Source organism: Diabrotica undecimpunctata, chromosome 1 (genome assembly GCF_040954645.1).
Source record: "Diabrotica undecimpunctata isolate CICGRU chromosome 1, icDiaUnde3, whole genome shotgun sequence".
NCBI classification, from domain to species: domain Eukaryota; kingdom Metazoa; phylum Arthropoda; class Insecta; order Coleoptera; family Chrysomelidae; genus Diabrotica; species Diabrotica undecimpunctata.
This window is the reverse complement of record NC_092803.1, coordinates 161,240,867-161,260,566: the sequence shown is the minus strand read 5'-3', so window position 1 is coordinate 161,260,566 and position 19,700 is coordinate 161,240,867. Positions and strand designations below refer to the sequence as shown.

At 33.4% G+C, this 19,700-nt stretch overlaps 1 protein-coding gene across 1 annotated transcript in view; it reads right to left on the bottom strand.

The window, feature by feature from the left end:
- Positions 1 to 4,456: 4,456 nt before the first annotated feature.
- LOC140432442 (uncharacterized) overlaps positions 4,457 to 19,700 on the bottom strand; it is a 22,755-nt gene continuing 7,511 nt past the window's right edge. The window contains exons 5-8 of the mRNA XM_072520349.1: positions 18,161 to 18,308; positions 15,022 to 15,226; positions 10,305 to 10,540; positions 4,457 to 6,611 (exon numbers count right to left, since the gene is read on the bottom strand). Of these exons, the coding sequence (XP_072376450.1) occupies positions 4,666 to 6,611; positions 10,305 to 10,540; positions 15,022 to 15,226; positions 18,161 to 18,308 (2,535 nt within the window). The 3' untranslated portion in view covers positions 4,457 to 4,665. The remainder of the gene's footprint in view (positions 6,612 to 10,304; positions 10,541 to 15,021; positions 15,227 to 18,160; positions 18,309 to 19,700) is intronic.

The following is a 19,700-nucleotide window of genomic DNA, read 5'->3' as shown; positions in this document are numbered from 1 at the left end:
TAATTTCGAACTCTTAGATGTGTGTTCATTAATGCGTATGTGTGCCTGCTGTTTATAATATAGATTTGTTATAATTCGAAGGTCATTGTATTGTACTTGTTTTGCTTTGAGGACGCCCAATAGATCTTTGTGGTTGTAGTCACTTCGACTCATAATAGAAGGTAAACTACGGGTTAAAATGTCACTAGGAAGACGCCAGAATTCATGGTTAAAAGACCAAAGTTCTGACCGTTCATCTACAAAAATATTGCGTGTTGCAGTTTCCAAAACTTTAAATGACATTTGAATCGCTAAGCTTCGTAAGGGCGTAATATTTAGAATGAAAGTTATTACTTATTTAAAACATATTTAAATGGTTTCTTTAACTAAGGACCTAACTTATTTGTGGTTTCAAAATACCACATTTTTTTACAAATTGTTAACGATCATGAAATTACGCCTAATGTTTTTCAGGGTGACTAGCATTAACGATCTCAATTGTGTTCTCGGCATAACCCCACAAAAAGATTTTTTGAATTAAATCAATAAAAAGATGAGGCCGCCGACTCGTAGATATTGTTTACAACAAAAAAAAAAGAAAATTGTTAACAATGACGTTTTTAATATAATAAAAAATGTAGTACATAATAAGAATCAACTAGGACATCATCTATAGAACATTGCGGTGAAGGTAGGTTACAAAGGAAGACTTATATCTCCGGACAGCCATTGCGGATTCACGACTATAAGCGTTTATAGCCTATGTCAACCGAAGTTATCTACGTCTTTCAAATAGTGTTTCAATAATAATTATATACCTACTTACATTAACTCGTTTAGTCATAATCGTCTCTGATCTTTGCATAATTATATGAAATTTTTCGTAAACAATCATGTACGTATTAGATTAGAATCCCTAACATTTTACATGAAATGTGATTAATACTGATAACAGAAATATCTTTTAAGTAAATTCATGAATGAATAATGATTCATTCATTTATAATATTCAAAAATTTGTACAAAAACAATAAGTTTGTTCTCAATCTCTAAAAATTTAAATTATGTTTCTGTCGTGGCTTGTCAAAAATTTCTCATTCCGTGGCTGGTTTCCGTTTAAAATATGGCGATCTCGTGCTGACACACTTCAAATGCGCCATCTGAGAGTAGGCATTCTGATTGTTATTTATTCTGTGACTCTATGGTCTATCTTAATATATACCTACGTCTATGGTAAATACGGCCCTGGGATTGGTGATAAATATAGCAAAGGGATATTATGATTTGGCGCCAAATACAATTTGGCTATGCCACAATAAGTTGTTTCTAGATTTATTTTTTAATGGGCATTTGTTTAAAATCGTTTAGTTATACAGTTTGTTACGTACAATTCAATGGTATGGGTTGGGTTTTTTCCAAATATAATTTATTTTTTTTTAAACGGAACAATTTGAAAAGAATACCATGTTCATTGTTTAATAAACTGTTTGATACTAACTCGAGACTAATCATGTGTAATGTGTACTACCGTTTTTTTTTTAGTTTGGCCATTTTTTTATACCGAAAAATATCAAGTTTAGAAAAACACAGGTATCTTAACCACTGGATTTTACGGGAAAACTAATGTTTTTTTCTCCCTTGGTTCCAAGAACAACAATTTCGCCCTTTTAGCAAAACTGAAGAGGACTAGGAAATTTTTGGATTTTGAGATCTTTAGTTTATTTAAAAAGGAACATAGAATTGCGCCAATCCCAAGTCTCTGATGCCTACAGTACTGACAACGCTACACTGCAAATACAAGGAACATATTAAGCACCCCGTTTAAGATAAATAATTTTTGTTGATACTAACTAGCGAAAAGTAAAACTTAATTTAAATATTCTTCTTATTTACGACAACGTTTAAATTACGACCAATCGGAGGTTTCTATTTTATTCTATGCCGTACGTTGTGGAATCGGCGAATATACGCCCTGAAACGCAAGTCAAAGAACGTCCATAGAACGAAATTTTTGGGTTTAGCGGTGTTGTCATGTCCTTAGAATGTACCTATAATATGTTGTATGCCTCAAATAAACACAGAGAAAGCTTTGAAACACTACACTTTTATTATATTATTTTATGGATTCTGCAATTTTTAATTTACATAAAAAACAAACGAATAAATATTTGTTTCTTTCGATTTTAATTGCAGTTATTCGATATCATTAGAGGTTTTTTGGCGATTGCCCTTTGATAGATTAGCTAATAGATTTGGCAATCACCCTCAGTTGCCAGATTGCAACACACGTCTTTTTAACTTTATTATTTATACTGAAATTTACTATTTACTGTTTTAAAACTATTTAGTTTTTCTTTTTTGATAATTCTTAACTATTAATATTTATATATCTTATTGCTATTGATTGTATATGTTTCATTTTTTAAGTATATATAAACACCGCCAAACACCAATATCTTGATCTGTCATGCATCATTTGTAGCCATGATAATAATATAGACGCATATATCTTATATGTATATATTTTCTATCTTTATATTGATATATATATAGGATATATAGGATATATAGGATATATATATATATATATATATATATATATATATATATATATATATATATATATCAATATTTATTGCCTAATTATCTCTTAAATGGATGGTTCAAATTGTATTAGAACTAAGATACGCCTATTCTGTAATATAGAGATTTTAAATGTGATACTTGCAATGTTGCCTGGTTTTTCTGATATCATTAGTCACTTTGGTTTTCTATATAAAAAATACTCTGTAGATTGTATTATTATTGGAATCCGTACTTCAATACGAGTTCAAAAATATCTAACTCTTGGTATTTTGTCTGGTCGTGAAGGTCTTAAATAAATAAAACTTCTTAGTGCCAAAGAGTTTTGAAGTAATTTAGTAAATTTAGAGTTCTGTGATTTTGACAATAATTTTTAAAACTAACAATAGCTTGACGTTTATTGAAAAGATTTGTAAAATAAATTGTATTAGTAACTAAAGCTGATAGGTTATTTTATGTGTTAAAAAAGAGCGAATTATAAAGTACCTAACTTGTTCAATAATACTCTCCCAAACCATTTTTCTATCCATAAGACGACGGTACAAAAAATTGTAAAGCGCTTTGAGGAAACTGAACGAATAAAAGATGGCATTCGAATAGATAAATCATGAACTGTTATACATTACAATAAAACTTTAGATATTGTTCTGAAGCTATTTTCTTGTGACATTTTAAAGTAATTATTATTTAAAAGGAATAAGCAACAATTAAAGGTAAAAGTAAAGTAAATACAAACATAAGTTTTGAGAAATGTTTGTATTTTGAGAACGATTTCCGAAGTGGAAATTGAAACGTCAATAAATTTACTTTAACTTTTAATTGTGGCTTATTCCCATTTAAATATTAACAACTTTAGATTGAATGCAGAGTTTCGACAAAAATCCACATACATCCTTATGCAAAACTACACAAATACATGATGTAGGTCATTTTCTCATTAGGATAGCAGTGCCTCCGGAATTTGATCTATGATCGTTTCTGTAGATGTCAGCTAGGAAACTTTACGTTTATGTTGTTCGTTAATTTGGTTTCCTGTATTGCTACGATATCAATTTAGTGTCTGTTGATTAATTCGTCCAAAAGTTTTCATTTCTTCTTATACCACCTGGATTTCAGGAGCCTATCTTCAAGCATCTCCTTTTTTCGTACCTTAGTTCAGTACCATATTTATCCTCCCTATCGCTTTATACACCACTTTAGTGATTATTTCTCTCACCATGTGGGTTAGTCCATCTTGTTGTTCTTTGGAAAATAGGATAGTATTTTCTGTTGACAGTAGCTGGACAACAACTAATCGCGTCAATCACGGCACGCCCATGCCAGATGTGAAGGGGGAAGTGACCTCAGTAGTAACAGTCGCGAAAGTCACATACACCAGCCGCCTTTCACCCCACACGCCCCCACTCATGCATTGCTAAAGTGTTTGCAGCTTATTATATTATTGATGTTTACATTGTTTTAGTTCTTTTCTGTTGACATTTATAGATTTTTATATCATTTTTTATATTTTATATGTTTAAAAATTTGCAGCCCCTGGATATTTGCCGCTCTAAGCCACGGCCTAATGGGAAATACGTAAATGTCAGTACTGCATATGTAATAATGTGCTAGGTGTTCGCTACATTTTATTGGGCGGTAGAACGATTTTAATATAAATTGTAAGGTATCTTACAGGCAATATTAAGTGATGGGACTAATTGAAAAACATAATTATACCGTAATACTTCTACAAAGCTTAAAAGTTGTATTACCCAAAATTCACTTACCTGCCTTTTTAAGTTTTTGCTACTTTTGCTTTGATTTACAGATCTCTGCAACTATTCATATATTCAACTCTTCTGGAACATAGACGCTTTCACCTTCTTTCATTCAAAGTATCTTAGAATGATTGTTTTGGATTATTCCCAGATCAGATGATATTTTAGGTCTGCGATGGACCAGTATTAATTTAAGGTCCAATTTATGGTCTTTTGTGCTCATTTAGGGTCGAAAGAAATAATCACTTGTAACATTTTTTATTCGGGAGACATAAATAATAAAACACTACACAATCTACTTAAAGACGCCACAACGAGAAATTAAAATCAACGTAATGTCTAGTTTTTAATAGTAGGTCGGATAATGATATGCAGCTGATGTGGGCGAAGTGACATGTGGCCTGGTAGTCAAAGAAGCTGGATGGTAAGGATTCTGTGACACCGAATATCCACTAAAGCCTTGGACGGGCGAAACCGCCCCACTTGGTGTAGTTGGAGGTAAAATACGACCATCTCCGATGAGTCTACTTTGATCCAGCAGTCTGGATTGATCAGAAATAACTCTGGAGTCATCACCAATGATCCTGCTTTGATCTGACGAAAGCAAATGGTTTGTTCCTAATTGCTCAGTGTTTAATATCCTAGATGTACTGTGATCAGTGAGTACTCTATTGCTAGTTTCCGGAATTAATCTATCTGTGGTTAAATGTCTTGTGGAAATGAGATCTGGATTTAGTAAGCGACTCTGATCTAAAAGTCTGTGCGGGGTTGTCTGAAGACTGTGGTCTGTTAACAAACGAGAACTGCCAATTGAATGCAGAGGATGGTTCCTTAAGCTCAAGTCCACACTGTGCCTGCCAGGAGGAGTCAAATCCAAAGAAACAACCCGCAAAAGATCAGCATGTGTGTAAGTAGGCGGTGGGGGACTGTAATTAAGACGCAAATCCACCCTATCTACGTCAGGATACAATGATCTATATCTATTCACATTGGAATAATTATGGAAACTTCTAGCAGACATATCTAGACCTTGCAGCTCAGAATTGAGTATTAGAGGCTCAAAATTCCGATCCGTTCTAAAGTCAGACTCGATCAGATCGTACTGTTTGTTTCTATTCTCCACCGAGTCGATCAGATCGTAAGTTTTGGTTCTGAAATCGAGCTCAGTATCGTATGTATGATTTCTTTGTCGCAAACTTTCAGTGTCGATACTGTCGTAAGCTTTTAGCCTCAAGTCTAGATCTATGTCGAATTTATTACGTATTTCGACTGATAAATCGTGGTGTTCGTCTCGTTCTATCTCTTTAATTTCATCATTTGGAACTCCGGATGGTAAGTCATTGTTGATAACGTCTATGTCATCGTCTAACTTAAACTTCCTGATGTAATCATGAGTTGTGGACTTGTAAGTCTTGTATAACGATAAATCTAACTGTATTTCATTTTTAGCGTGCAAACTCAGGTTCTGTACTGTCATTCCGTTACTGTCATCAGAAGATAAATGATCCGGATTAACGTGATGACCGAATAGGTCGTATCTGGATGGACTAGGTACGGGCGAACTACTTTTGGGATCGTACCCGCCGTTCTGCGGAGATAAACTATTGATGTAATTCCGCACAAAGTTCGACCTGTGTATATCCGGACTGTGAGGTGGACTGAAGTCGTTTTGGTGGAAGTGGGAATAGTGCATCCCTATGCTGCCATCGTGTCTTAGTTCATCGTTTAACTCGTCAGTCACCGAAACATGATCATTCACTGAAGGAGAAATGAGGCTAATATCTCTCGAATCACTAATACAGCCTTGATCGTTGTAGGAAACGTCATGAAGGTTGTCCGATTGGGCAAGATTATACAAGTTGTTCACTAACGAATCTGCACAGTTAGGAGTCCCGTCTATATCTATATTCGGCTCATTACAAACCGAATCCAAAGCTGCCTCAACCAACAAACTTGCATTAGAAGCTTCATGTCTACCAAAATCACTACTCGTCAATTTACCTCTATCGTACATTTCACTTTCTTGCAAAGTTATCGAGGAAAAGTCGTCTTTACTGAGCTTCTCGACTGAATATATATCCGACAACTTTGTTGCCACTGGTGGATCATCTCCGATCCATTTTTTAGATCCTTTACTTAATACTTTTAAGTTCGACCCTGATACCGACTTGTTGTAATCTTCCGGTGGGGGTGTTGGTATCTCTGGAGATGGAGGGGGAAATTCATCTTGTTTTTCTTCTTGAGGAGGTGCTTGTGGTGGAATGGGATCGTCTATATTTTCACTGTTATCACCTGTAAAAGAAATAAAACATTGGTAAAGTGTTTATTTCTCATTAAGATGATTTTTTGGTTTATACTTTTTTTTACTTTTATAGTTTGGTTACAGTTCTATTTTTTATATAAAGTTTAGTAATATATTAAAAATTTCTATACAAGTGTCATTCTTTAAGTTTGAATCCTTCGTAGTTTTTGGGAATCATACTTAGAAGATGTAAAATTTTCGATGAAATGATTCGATTTGTAAAATTATGGTACAGAAACTTTTGTTTAGTAAAAAACCATAATATTCCAAATCAAATTATTACATCGAAAATTTTACATCTTCTTGAAATTTGCATAAATAGGAACTACTTTAAATTCAATAATCATATAAATACGAATAACTGTGCAGAACTTATCTGTGATCATTTAAAAACAAATATTGCAAAACATCCCGTATTCAAACAGTTTTTATATTGGTGGAGATACTTAGATGATATACTGGTTTGCTTTACAGGAACTAACAAGCAGCTTGACCAATGCTTATCTTACATTAATTCGCTCCATAGTCATATTGAATTTACAATAGATATAGAACAAAATCAATCCATAACTTTAGATTTAAAAATCATTAGAGACTTGAAAACAAACATGAGTTCTTCATATTTCATAAATCTATTGTAACGTTCCGTCAATTAATAATCACATTTTTAATTTTAATAGTCATTTATAATCACTAAGAGTTAGGCAATCCATATTACCTATTTAGAAACTTGAAATTTCTTATTCTCTACCAATATACTGTGACGTAGTTACTTCAAATTCTTAAAGTTGATAGGATGTGCTGCGCCAATACGCACATTGGGAAGATGTGATTTGCTGCATTGAATTATACTTTTACTTCTGGGCAGGAATTCAACGAGAAAACAAGTCGGCTGTTGTCAATTATGTGTAATTGTTAAGAATATATTTTTAAGATTTTTTTAAGAAGGTTGGTTCAGTTTGGAATAGATTATTTTGGTTTAGTTTGTCATGGTTATGGTTTTGTTGTTTATTTAGATTTAATTCCGTAATTCACCCGGTAAGTCTAATTTTAAAATATGTATATGTAGTCATTTTGTAGTGTTCATTGTTAAATCTCCAAAATAATTTTCATTGTCATATTTCCTTCCCTTTCATTGAGAAATATTCTGTACATTTTAAATATATTGAGAATATATTATTGCCTTTTAATATTATTTCGATTTTCACAATTCACACACAAGAAATTTCACAAGATTGAAGAAAGGAAACAACATAACACCATAGGCAATCTAGAAACGGCCACAAGAAGGGATATAAAGATGACAACAATACCATATGTAAAGGGTTTATGAGAAAAAGTAAAAAGGATAAATAGAATATTACAATAATATACTGAGATGTATTCTGTACAAATCCAAACTTAGCAACACACAAGAGAGATCAAACATCTGCATGTATAAAATACCCTGTAAATGCAACAATTTTTACGTGGGAGATCACTAAGTGTCCGGATAAACGAGCATGAACCATACATCAAAAACAGAGACAAATATCTAGGACAAAAATAAGACTGTACAAAACTGTTATAAGAACAACAGTAACTTATGTCAGTGAAACATGAGTGTTAAGAAAATCTTATCAGGGAGGGGGGAGAAAAAAAATAATGAAAGGAATTTACGGAGGGAGGTCTGAAAATGAGTAAGAAAAAAGAACAAATAACGCATTATTATATGGGGGCCCAATATTATAAATTCCATAGAGCCCAAGAGCACAAATACAGCGATGATTGGAGTGCGTGCAAAGAATGGATAGGGATAGAAGGGCAAAAATGAGCAGAATAGCAAAATTGAGCAGAAGTCGACTAGGTAAAAGCAAACAAGGACACCCAAGGAAAATGTGATATGACAGTGTTGCAGAATATCTAAGAGGTATTGGAGTTCTTAACTAAAAATAAAAAAAAATGTTTTTGTTAATTTTAATGTAATGTATATTGTATGTAAGTAATCTAATGTAAAATGTGTGAAATGTAATGACGTAAAAGATTAGACGCTCTAGGCCTACAAGGCCTGTTGAGCAAATAAATAAATGAAAATAAGTTAGGAAATAAAAAAAACTCACAGCTATGCTAATAATTTAATTTAATTATTTAAACTCAGAAAATAGTCTCTCTCTCTATATCTCTCTGTGTGTTTAGTTTCTCAACCCTTCGTGATCTTCGCTGCCTGTACCGACACTTGTGTATTCCCATGGCATCCAAATCTTTTATAATGTTATCCCTCCATCTGAGTCTGGGTCTGCCTATGGGTTTCCTGCAAATCGCATTTTCCTCCCATATCTGTTCGATGAGCAGTTCTTCGTTGGCTCTATTCACATGTCCTGTTCACCTCAGTCTCTGAACTCTTATCTCGTTGATGATGTTTGGGTGCTTATACAAGATTTGTAGTTCTTCATTTGTTCTAATTCGATAATATCCGGTTATCGTATCAACTGTCGGGCCATACATTTTTCGTAATACATTGTTTTTCTTTTTTGGTATGAAGAAATACCCAGATAATTTAACACGACGCTTTCTTTTTTTATTATGCTCACTTTAACAAAATCTTGCCTCATGATGACTGTGTCGATACTGTAATGCGTGTTGCCTGTTCTAATTTATTTTACTCATACTCATATTTAATCTATCATTTCACAATAGTATTCTTGTTTTATAACTTATTTATGGTACAACTTAGCCCACTGTGGATGCTGGTCTGCCAAAAATTTTCTTCAAATCTGGTCTTTTCAGAACATATAGTCTCCACGTAGCAACGCCTAGGTTTGGCAAGTCTTCTTCGATGTCATCTCCGTAACGTCTTTATGTCTTTCCTTTTTTCTCTCGTTCACATTGAACCGTTTCTTTTACAGCATTACATAGCCTAGCTATCCTAGATGGTTAGGTACCATGTGGGGTTATTATGTTAGGTTCTCTGATAAATAATTAGTACAATTTAAAGTTAAACCTTCTTCTCCAATCAACATCATTTATCGCATCTGTTTCGTACGCAATACCTTTCTTTTTTTGTGGCGGCCATAGCTCAGTGGCCAAGTACTTGCTTATAAAATCGGAAGATCTGGGGTCGATCCCGGCCGACACCAAAAATGTTTCAATTTCTAATTTAACTTAACCGCCACCGTATCGGAGGACACGTAAAGACACTAATACCTAAACCAGAAGGCTACACGAATGTGAGATGTACAATAAGTCAATTGGATGCAATACGGCCATTTATGACAACCAAGGGATTCCAAAAAAACTTGCCTTTCAAAGCATTAAAACATATCTTTATCGTTTTTGTTCAGGTTTCTGCCACATACTTTAAAACTGGGTTTTATACATTTAAAATTTTGTTTTACTACTGATACATTTTGACCGTAGTAGTGAGACCAGCTCATAATAACATAAGTTGGATGCTAATATTCTTCTTTTTATTTCAGAAGAATTATTGTTATCTATGTTCATCAGTGAGACTATGTAGATAAATTAATCTACTTTCTCTATACTGTTACCTTCAAATTACAAAGGGTCCTCTTGGCGCTGTGTTTTACTTATTGTATATATTTTGTTTTGGATATATTAGTCATTAGGTCCATTTTCTTGCCAGCGTTTTCAAGCATATCAAATATATCATAACAAAAATAAACAAACAATCAAAAAATACTCACTTCCATCATCCGAATGTTCTTCTTGATCTTCTTTATCCACAGACATGTAGTTATCATCGGCTTTAGAATCTTCACTGACATTTTCATTCTCATTTCCACTGTAGGCTTGAAAGGTATAATCTATGCTACGTATAATTTTCGGCATATTATCTTCAGTGTAATTGTGAATCTTTCTATAGTGGAACTGTAAGCACTGTTTAGTTGTAAACGCCGAATTACAGCTTGTTACATTACACCTAAAAAAGTACGTTTTACTGAATAGTGTTTAATAAACATATGTAAAGCAAAATTAAGTAACTTTTACCAATATCATCAATATTTAGCACCAAAACTGTCAATATTATCGGGTTATGGTCTTATCGTAATGAAAAAAACAAAAAAAAAGTAAAAATAAAAAAAATTGAACAAAATATAATGTTAAGTATATGTTAAGTATAATGCCAAGGTAATGTTAAGGTGTGATAATAATAATAAGACATGTTATAACGTATTAATAAAAAAGGGTTTATGTAATTCTATATAATTAAATAAAAGAGTTGTAATGAATGTAAAATGAGGAAAATTGGATAAACTGACGAATGGACCCTAAGGCCTATAGTCATACAAACCCAAGTTAAAAAAAAACTGTCAATATTTGACAAAAGTAAGTGAGGCAAGCATGTCCACTTTTCTAATTTTGTTTAACTTATATGCAGAAGTAACATTCACAGAGGAAGTTGCAGACTCTAGAAAGGGTGTTAAAGTGAAAGACAAATTTATTATAATTTATATTAACAATATTTGGTATATAAATATTGTAATTCGTAAGTTTCTGAGTGATCACAGATGGGATTTTATATTGAGATAAAAGATGCCTAAGGCCTGGTTCCTCCAAATAATCTTCAAAAAATCGAATTTTTTTTTTAAATTGCTAGAAAATAGGATAGAATTAGTTCTGAAGAGGAAGCGCTCCAAGCGGGTAATTCGGCCATTCAAGCCGGGTGACTTTCGGGTATTTCGAAACGATTACCACCATGAATCAAACGGAATTTCACTCTTTAGTTGTCTCTCTATGGTCGGTACTACAAACAAAAATATTCATTGTTATTTTAAAGTTATAACCAATTAAAAGTGCAAAAGAAAGGTTGAAAAATTCAAAAGTCCGCCTTTTTTTTTCGGTTAAAATGTTTTATTGTAGCACCGTCCATAGCCAATTCGATACAGAATATGAAACCATCTTGTTTTTTGCTTTCGAATGATCCTTTTCAAGAAATGATGACACCCACCAACAAATTGGACGAGTTTGGGCAGCTATTTTCGGAGCCGCCATTTTGAAAAAAAAAAAAACAGTTTTTTAAGTCGTTTACTATAAACGTTAACTATAAATTAATAAATAAATATTTATTTATAAAAAAAAGATTTATTTAAAAAAAATATGGTTTTTGGGGGAACCTGGTAAGTGTTATGTTTGACTTGTTCTGTTGTACGGAATAGAAGCATGAGTATTAAAGACTCATGTAGATATGTAGATAAAGTTCATGCATGTAGATTTAGACCCACTAGCAAACTTAAAGCTTTTTACAGTGAATGCCTGCGACGAATGATTAGAATATGATGAAGAGACTGAGTCATAAATGTGACGCTGAAAATAAAAAGTGGCTTACGTCAATTTAAGGCATGTTTAAGGTTTAATACAGTGGTTTGTTAAAATCGTTTGAAAAAATCAAATAAAACGATATTGCAATACAAATAACTGAAAAATGTCTACGTTTAAGTGGTCGATCTAATCTTAAAATATGAATTCTATATTTTCCATATACAATACAAAAAATTGGGTTATATTGACTTACATGAACCACTCTAAACATGTACAATGTAAATTCAATCATTACGACATGAATCTGTAAAGCAATGAATTTTATGGAACATTTAACATGAATTGTGTTACATTATTAGTACGTTGAATACATTACAATCATAAAAAATTTCTGTTACTGGCTTGCGTCACGTAGTTCTTCATTACCTTCCTCTCCCCCTAGATTATTAGTTTTATCGATTTCCTCTTGATGGTATGGCAAAGGTCCAATATTATCTTGAACAACATTTGTGGTGTTTAGATCCAAGAAAAACGAGTGATACACCGGAGGAATAAACGGTAGCTGATCGACCATGTCTTGCTCTTTCATCTCCCCAACAGATCTCTCTAAAGCTACGGGCCTTTCTTTTCTTCCAGTCGGTTTTATGTTTAGGACATTATACTCCACCATATTCTGCAATGTTTCTTTTTACATTATTTCGTAAGGATTATCATTTTGTTGTGTGATCCATTGAATTTTCAACCAGTTCACAGAGTTGTCAGTGTTTTTCTTCATCTTGCTCAGATTGCTCTCTAAATTATTAGTTGAAAAAAATGTTCATGTTTTATCTTATTTATAGTGAACTTGTTTTTATTTCTACACTTTGCAATGATGGCATGTCAGTCTTATGGAACATAGATGACCTTTCCTTTTGCTGCTGATTCTACACGGCCAAAATCAGCGTCGTTTGGCAAAAATGAATGGCCTGGAACCAAAAACTTTTGATTTATGACATCGATGTTAGTCTCACCACTCTGAGTAAACCTTTTTAATGCCAAACACATATTCATGTTGTGATTTTGACATCCACAGGTATCGCTGTAAATAGTTACATGGTTTTTATTGTTTGCGTTAAGTTTCAACTGCTTTATTAGACGTAAAGAAATGACTTGTGAGCTCTTGCTGCTGTGGTTTCATTCCACACATAAAAATATCCAGAATCTTTCTCAAAATCATGTACTCCAAAAATTTTAGCAGTAGAAGTTTCGTTTGTAGTACGTATCTGAAACTGTTAATACTAGACAGGATAAAGTTTTTTGCAAATCCATATTGTAAGCATACCTTTCATGATTGTTTCTGGAATTTTTTTCATTATCTTTCAAGCAATTTCTAGCCAATTCAGCCTTTCTTAGGTGAAGCTCATGACCCTTTTCAAGTATTCTCTTATCTTCCTGGCTCAAATCAGGCTACATATTTTAATTTTGTATTTATCGCAACATTTAGATGTATCTTTCTTAGGAATGCAAAAATGCCAGTTGAATTTGTTATTGAATGTATATCTACGATGAAAGTGTTTCTTTAATTGGACGTTTCTGATCTTCAGAACATATTTCAACATAATGTGCATACATTTTTCGTATCAATGATTAACATATATATTTCCTGTTAGGGTTATGTTTCCTCATGTAATTGCTTTGGTATGAAGAGAATGACTGTATATGTTGCCTAACATAGTTTATATCGTCTTCGGTTATTTTACGTATAGGACAGCATTTTAATCCTCCCAAGACGTTTTTTGAAGGCCTACCGTCTTCTGTTTTTCTAAAGTGCGAGAAGCTCTTCCCTCAGACGCATTGAACGTATCAAGAAAGTATTTCTTACAAACCATAACGGATAATTAATTGTTTAGTTTTAAATAATATTTATTGAATTTATTATATATAAATAATATTTATTTATTCAAACCACATAAAAATGTATTTTGTCTTTTGAAATCTTTAATTTTCCAAAACGATTGAAACAAAGACTTCCTCTCTTCTAGTGTGATTTTGTCATTACATTTCATTTTACAGGAACAAGGAGTATGTTGAAATGTTTTACCTTGGACAATTTTTCCCTTCTTTAACACATATCGCTATCCAATTTCCGGCTTGCTTCGCTATCAATTGCTTATGTTGGGAAGGATTTCAAAGTCTTTTCCTACTTTTATACTTGTTAGAAGGTCCCATTTCTGTTGGGTCATAATCAAACAATGAATGCAGATTTCCACCTTCGTTTTCTGAACTAGAAGAATAGTTACAAGCCTGTTTACTGCAAAAGGATTGAGAAAGTATTATTGAGCCTAGGCCTGGGTTGGTCAGGATCAAAGTCAAATTCAGGTGAATATGAGTGTTCATTTTCACTGTTATAATAAACTCTCAAAATAAACATTATTTAATCCAGTATTCATCAGAATATCCAGTAAGGTAGTTGTGAAAGACCCAAACAATTTTCAATAATATCAACTAATTAGAAAATCTTTCATTCAGTGAAACTGATTCACCTTTTTTACTGAATAAAATTTATCAAGTTTTTCAACCATAATGATCGAAACTGCCCTTAAAAGGGGTTTACACAACAAGAAACAATGGCTTACTTCACTTTAATTCTCAACAAAACAAATGTTTTGTAGAGAAAAGGCACTAGTGTTTCTCCTAGTGGTAAATTCATGTACTAATGACTAAAGCTACTTTCATTCTGAATAGTACTATGTCAGGGATTTGAAAAATAAACTTAACTATTTTTTGAAATTTTATGACTATGCCACTTTCATTCTCACCAGCTCAAATGACAAAGAAGGAAATATAGAGCTTTAAAAATTTCTGGTTAAGGTAGGGATGTAAAAAAAATCATGGTTGCGTAACATTGGACACAAGACGAGAATTCATAATTATGAAATGCTTCGCAATACTGCTAAAAATATATCAATTTAATTGTGTATGTTTAACATCTGACCTGACAACACAATGAACGATGGACGCTTACGCATAAATCCATGGCACCTTAAGAAGAAGTATAGGATAGTTCTTGCAAACCTTAACAAATGTGTGATTTATGTGACCTCAATGTTGTCCACAACTTTGTGTAACAAACTAAACTACTAATCTATTTTTTTAACTTACTTGAAAGGTTTGATGCCACTGTGGGTTAGCATATGGATTTTAAGATTAGATTTGTTCTGAAAACTTTTCCCACATCTTGAACAGGCACAGTTCGCTTCCGTTTGCTTCTTATGTACTTCCTTTAAATGTCTTTGTAATGCTGCTCTAGATCCCAGAATTTTCAAACAGCTCTTACATTGAAACTCTTTTAAGACTTCAGCTAAATCTAAAAGTCATAAATATTATCATTCGGAAACAAATTTCTGTAATTTGTTTTATAAGAAACACATTTCTGTAATTCCCTTTATGGGGGGTGGCGATATCTATCAATGGAGAAGTTTTGAATAACTTACGTTTTCCAGATGATACCGTAATAATGACGGATAACAACAATGATTTACGGAACGTAATGCAACGCCTTAATGAATGCTGTCATGAGTACCGACTGAAGATGAATTTAAAGAAAACTAAATGCATGATCATGACTAAATCTGCACATGCAAATATCCAATTGACTATTGAAGATACTGCAATTGAGAGTGTTAATAACTATAAATACTTAGGAACATGGATAACATCAGATGTATGAAATAGCACGTGCATCATTCATTAAACTTAGAAAGTTTCGTTGTTGTCGGGATATAAGGTTAGAACTACGCCTGAGAATGCTTCGATGTTACGTGTTCTCTACTCTTCTTTATGGCTTGGAAGCGTGGACACTAAAACAAGTCCATCTGAATAAGTTGGCCGCCTTTGAATTTTAGTGTTACAGAAGAATCCTACGAATATCATGGATTCAAAGAATGTCAAACGTGGAAGTAACTAGAAGGATAGGAAATGAGGCGGAAATAATATTAACTGTCAAAAGACGAAAACTTGAGTACTTAGGACATGTGATGAGAGGGCAAAAATACGCATTATTCCAGCTTATTATGCAAGGCAAAATCCGAGGAAAGCGAAATGTGGGAAGACGAAGAATATCCTGGCTTAAGAACTTAAGGGAATTGAATGCAGTAGTGCAGAACTTTTTAGAGCGACAGTCAACAGAGTCCGCATAGCCATGATGATTTCCAACCTTCGATAAAAGATGGAACTTAAATAATAAGAACAGGGTGGCGTATTACACAAGTTATAGTACAATGACCGCTAGAATCCAGTATATTCGACCACGCGAATTCAATAAGAAGTTGCCGCATATCAGCATCAAATATTCCGGAGCCTTGCAACACCAATTGCGACTTACTAAAATAGCAAATTCAGAAAGTGTAATGATTACAAATAAAGCATTGTAAAACCACCTTTTTTAGTCTGACATTAATGTGATAATAATCTGATGTATTTGTATTTGAAGACCGAATAATATATTTTGAATTGTAACTAAAATCTTTGCTAGTGTAAATAAAAGATTATTTTGAGTGTCTGTGATTTTTAAAAAAACGTTTTTCAAAAGAACATTCATAATTTGCAAGAGTGTTCTTTCTTTCTAAAAGCCGTTCTTCGTTCACACTACGACATCTTTTATTTAATATTTGAATCTCTTTAAGCAGTGGCAAATCGAAGGTAGACTCTGAGAGAAAAAGGCAGGATTTTTAACCAAATTTCTCATGCTACGTAGGAAACATACTACATAACGCCATCTATATTGGATAGCAGAAAATAGGTCAGAAATACCTCTGTATATCGCAATTCGCCGCTGTGTGTAAGTACTGATTAGATTACTATTATTTATTAAGAAATTAAAAGTTTGAGTTTATAAATTACTGTTGACTATTTGTTGTTGACTCTTAGGCGAGGCAATGAAACAATAAACCTACCAATTTTTTGCAATGAAATTTGTTACATTCGATTCGTAATAGCGCTAGGAAATTTTGTGAACTAAAGTGATGGTGTCGAAATGAAAATTGCGATATTGAATAAAAGGAAAAGTTTGTTCTTTGAGTTATCATTACCAGTCTGTAAATTTTAAGCCATTTTGCTTTTGCGGAAGATATACTCTCTTCAAGTACTGGGCAAACACATCGACTGTTGGGAGAATTTTGCCGAGGACAATTTTCTTGTTTTTTTGCAATTGTCATTAAATACATTTGGGCTTTCTAAAGCTAAGTGAAGCATTGTACAGAAGTCCGCCAGGTTCAATTAATTCATCAATTTATAAATCACGATGTTTAAATTTTTGTACGTATATTAAGTCTGGATTTTTCTTGCATAGATAGAAGGTGCTCCAAACTCTTAGAAGAATATAATTCTTCTGGTTTTTTTGTTGTCGAGCAGTTTCCATAAGGTAAACTTCAATGTCCGATGGAGTAAGAGCAGTAAGTAACACGAGTATGTCAGTATCTTCTACAACAATAACTATTTTTTACCAACATCTTTTACCATTTTGCAGTTGCTACTATCGTTCTGTCTGCATCTCCAGAGCACCACCGTATGGTAACAATACCTACTTCATTCAATGTAAGTCGTAACATTTTAATAATAAGATTTTATTTTTTTTAATCTCCCATAAAACTTCAGGAGACGAGGTTCCTCACGAAATCAACTCTGGGCACCAGATACCACAGAGACCATCGCCATCATGATATTCGTGTTTAGCGACCCCTAAAACACCCGAGTAACGAGTTTGCACTGATTTTGTATCGATGTTCCATAATACTTCAGGACGCGAGACCCTTCCTGACCACCAGGTACCTTGGAAATCATCGCCGTCATGATATTCATGTTTAGCGACTCCTAAAACACCGAGTAACGAGTTTGCACTAATTTTTATACCGAATATCCATAAAACTTCTGTAGACGAGGCCTATTGTGCGCACTAGGTGCCTCGGAGATAATCGCCGTCATAATATTCGATTTCAGCGACCCCAATAAACCCCGAGTAGTATTATAGAACTAATTTCCATCAATTATTTCCGAATTACAAATTTATCGTTTTTTATCAGTTCGAAATGCACTTTGGAAAATGCATTTTCCTTGTTCAATAATGTAATTTTCATTTCAACATCATCACTTTAGTTCACAAAATGTCTGCATTGCTTCGCCTATGTGAATATATTTAATAATTTTAGAGTTATTTCGCAGAAACAAGCATTAAATTGTAACATATTGATTACTAGAGGGCATATTGTTGTACATAATGGTAAAAAATGAAATAAGTACTCACCACTATGCATTCTTTTTATGTGCACTTTGAGTTTCTGAGGTTGGCAAAACTTACGACCACAAAAATCACAAAGTGGCTTTGATCTATGGGGATTAGCAGAACAGCCATATGTGCGATGCATTTCCAAATAATTCAGTCTCAAAAAATACTAAAAAATCACATATAAACTTAAAGAAATTGTGTAATTTTTTTTTAATTGAATTAGTGTGTCTTGATTATAGATATTATTTACACAAGAGCAATAAATAGTATACAAGAGATTACATAAAAGCTTTTAACAGTGCAGGATGGTACTAGTACATAAATAATAAGTATATGTAAGTTCGTTTTGGTATATTGGACAGTTTACAAGAATATGTTTGACAGTGACCATTGTAGTATTGATACAAAGGTAGGACCTCAGACATCATCAGATATCTACGTGTGAACCTAGTATGTCCAATTCGTAGTGTCCTTGTGTGGTTGGATTTCTAAAAATTTGGATGGCAGACTATTCCAGTAAGTTTGCCAACTTAAGTGTAAGACGATTACAGTGACGTTTTAGATCTTTGTTAATTTGGATATTTTCAGGATCAATCCTACTAATAGATATCTCTGCTTTGCGTTTTTTGTGCTTTACGATGAACGGTTTCGTAGCCTTGAATTCCGATACGGGAGGGTACCGATATTATTGTCAAGGAATCTCCTTTGGAGGTCAGGAAATGAATATTGTGTGATTAGTGTTTGTATACTATGTATAATACCAAAAACACCAAAAATATAGTCTCGTGCATTTATAAAAAAAACACCAAAGCAACAGTGAGAAACATTGAAATGAAATGGTCTTATAATATGGACAACAAAAGGATAAATTGCATCTTATGGAATTAAGAAAACAAGAAAATCAAATTACAAAAAGAAATTCGATAATAAAGTCCCTTTTCTCAAAAATATGTTAAAGAAAAACAGGAAAAGTATTACCAAATCAAGGAATGTAGGCTTTCACGGCCGATGTATTTCTTCTTGGTGTTTCGTCTGTTCAAAGAGCAATGGAACGAATCATGCTTGGAATATCACTAAGAGACAAGATTAGAAACACCGAGATAAGACGCAGAACGAAGATTTGGGATTTTGCGGAAGAAATTACAAAAATGAAATGGCGCTGGGCAGGTCACGTAGCCCGATATAATGACAACAGGTGGACACGGAGAATTCTAGAATGGAGACCAAGGACGACAACAAGAAGCATGGGAAGACTTCCAAAAAGATGGGTAGATGACATAAGAACAGTGGCAGGCAAACAGTGGATTAGATTGGCGCAAGATAGAGAAAGATGGAAGCAATTGGGAGAGACCTACATTCAGGAGTGGATGGAAAATGGTTGACAAAGAAGAAGTTTCGTCTGTAACTGCGGCAGACATTATCAAAAACGATGAGGCAAAGGCCATACTGTCTGTCGCTCACTCATTCATCTTCCTCGAATATCTGCACTAGTTATAGTCTTTACTTTTCTCCCACGATCGGTCGGTTGGTCGAAATTTTTGGGATTATTGAAGGAGGC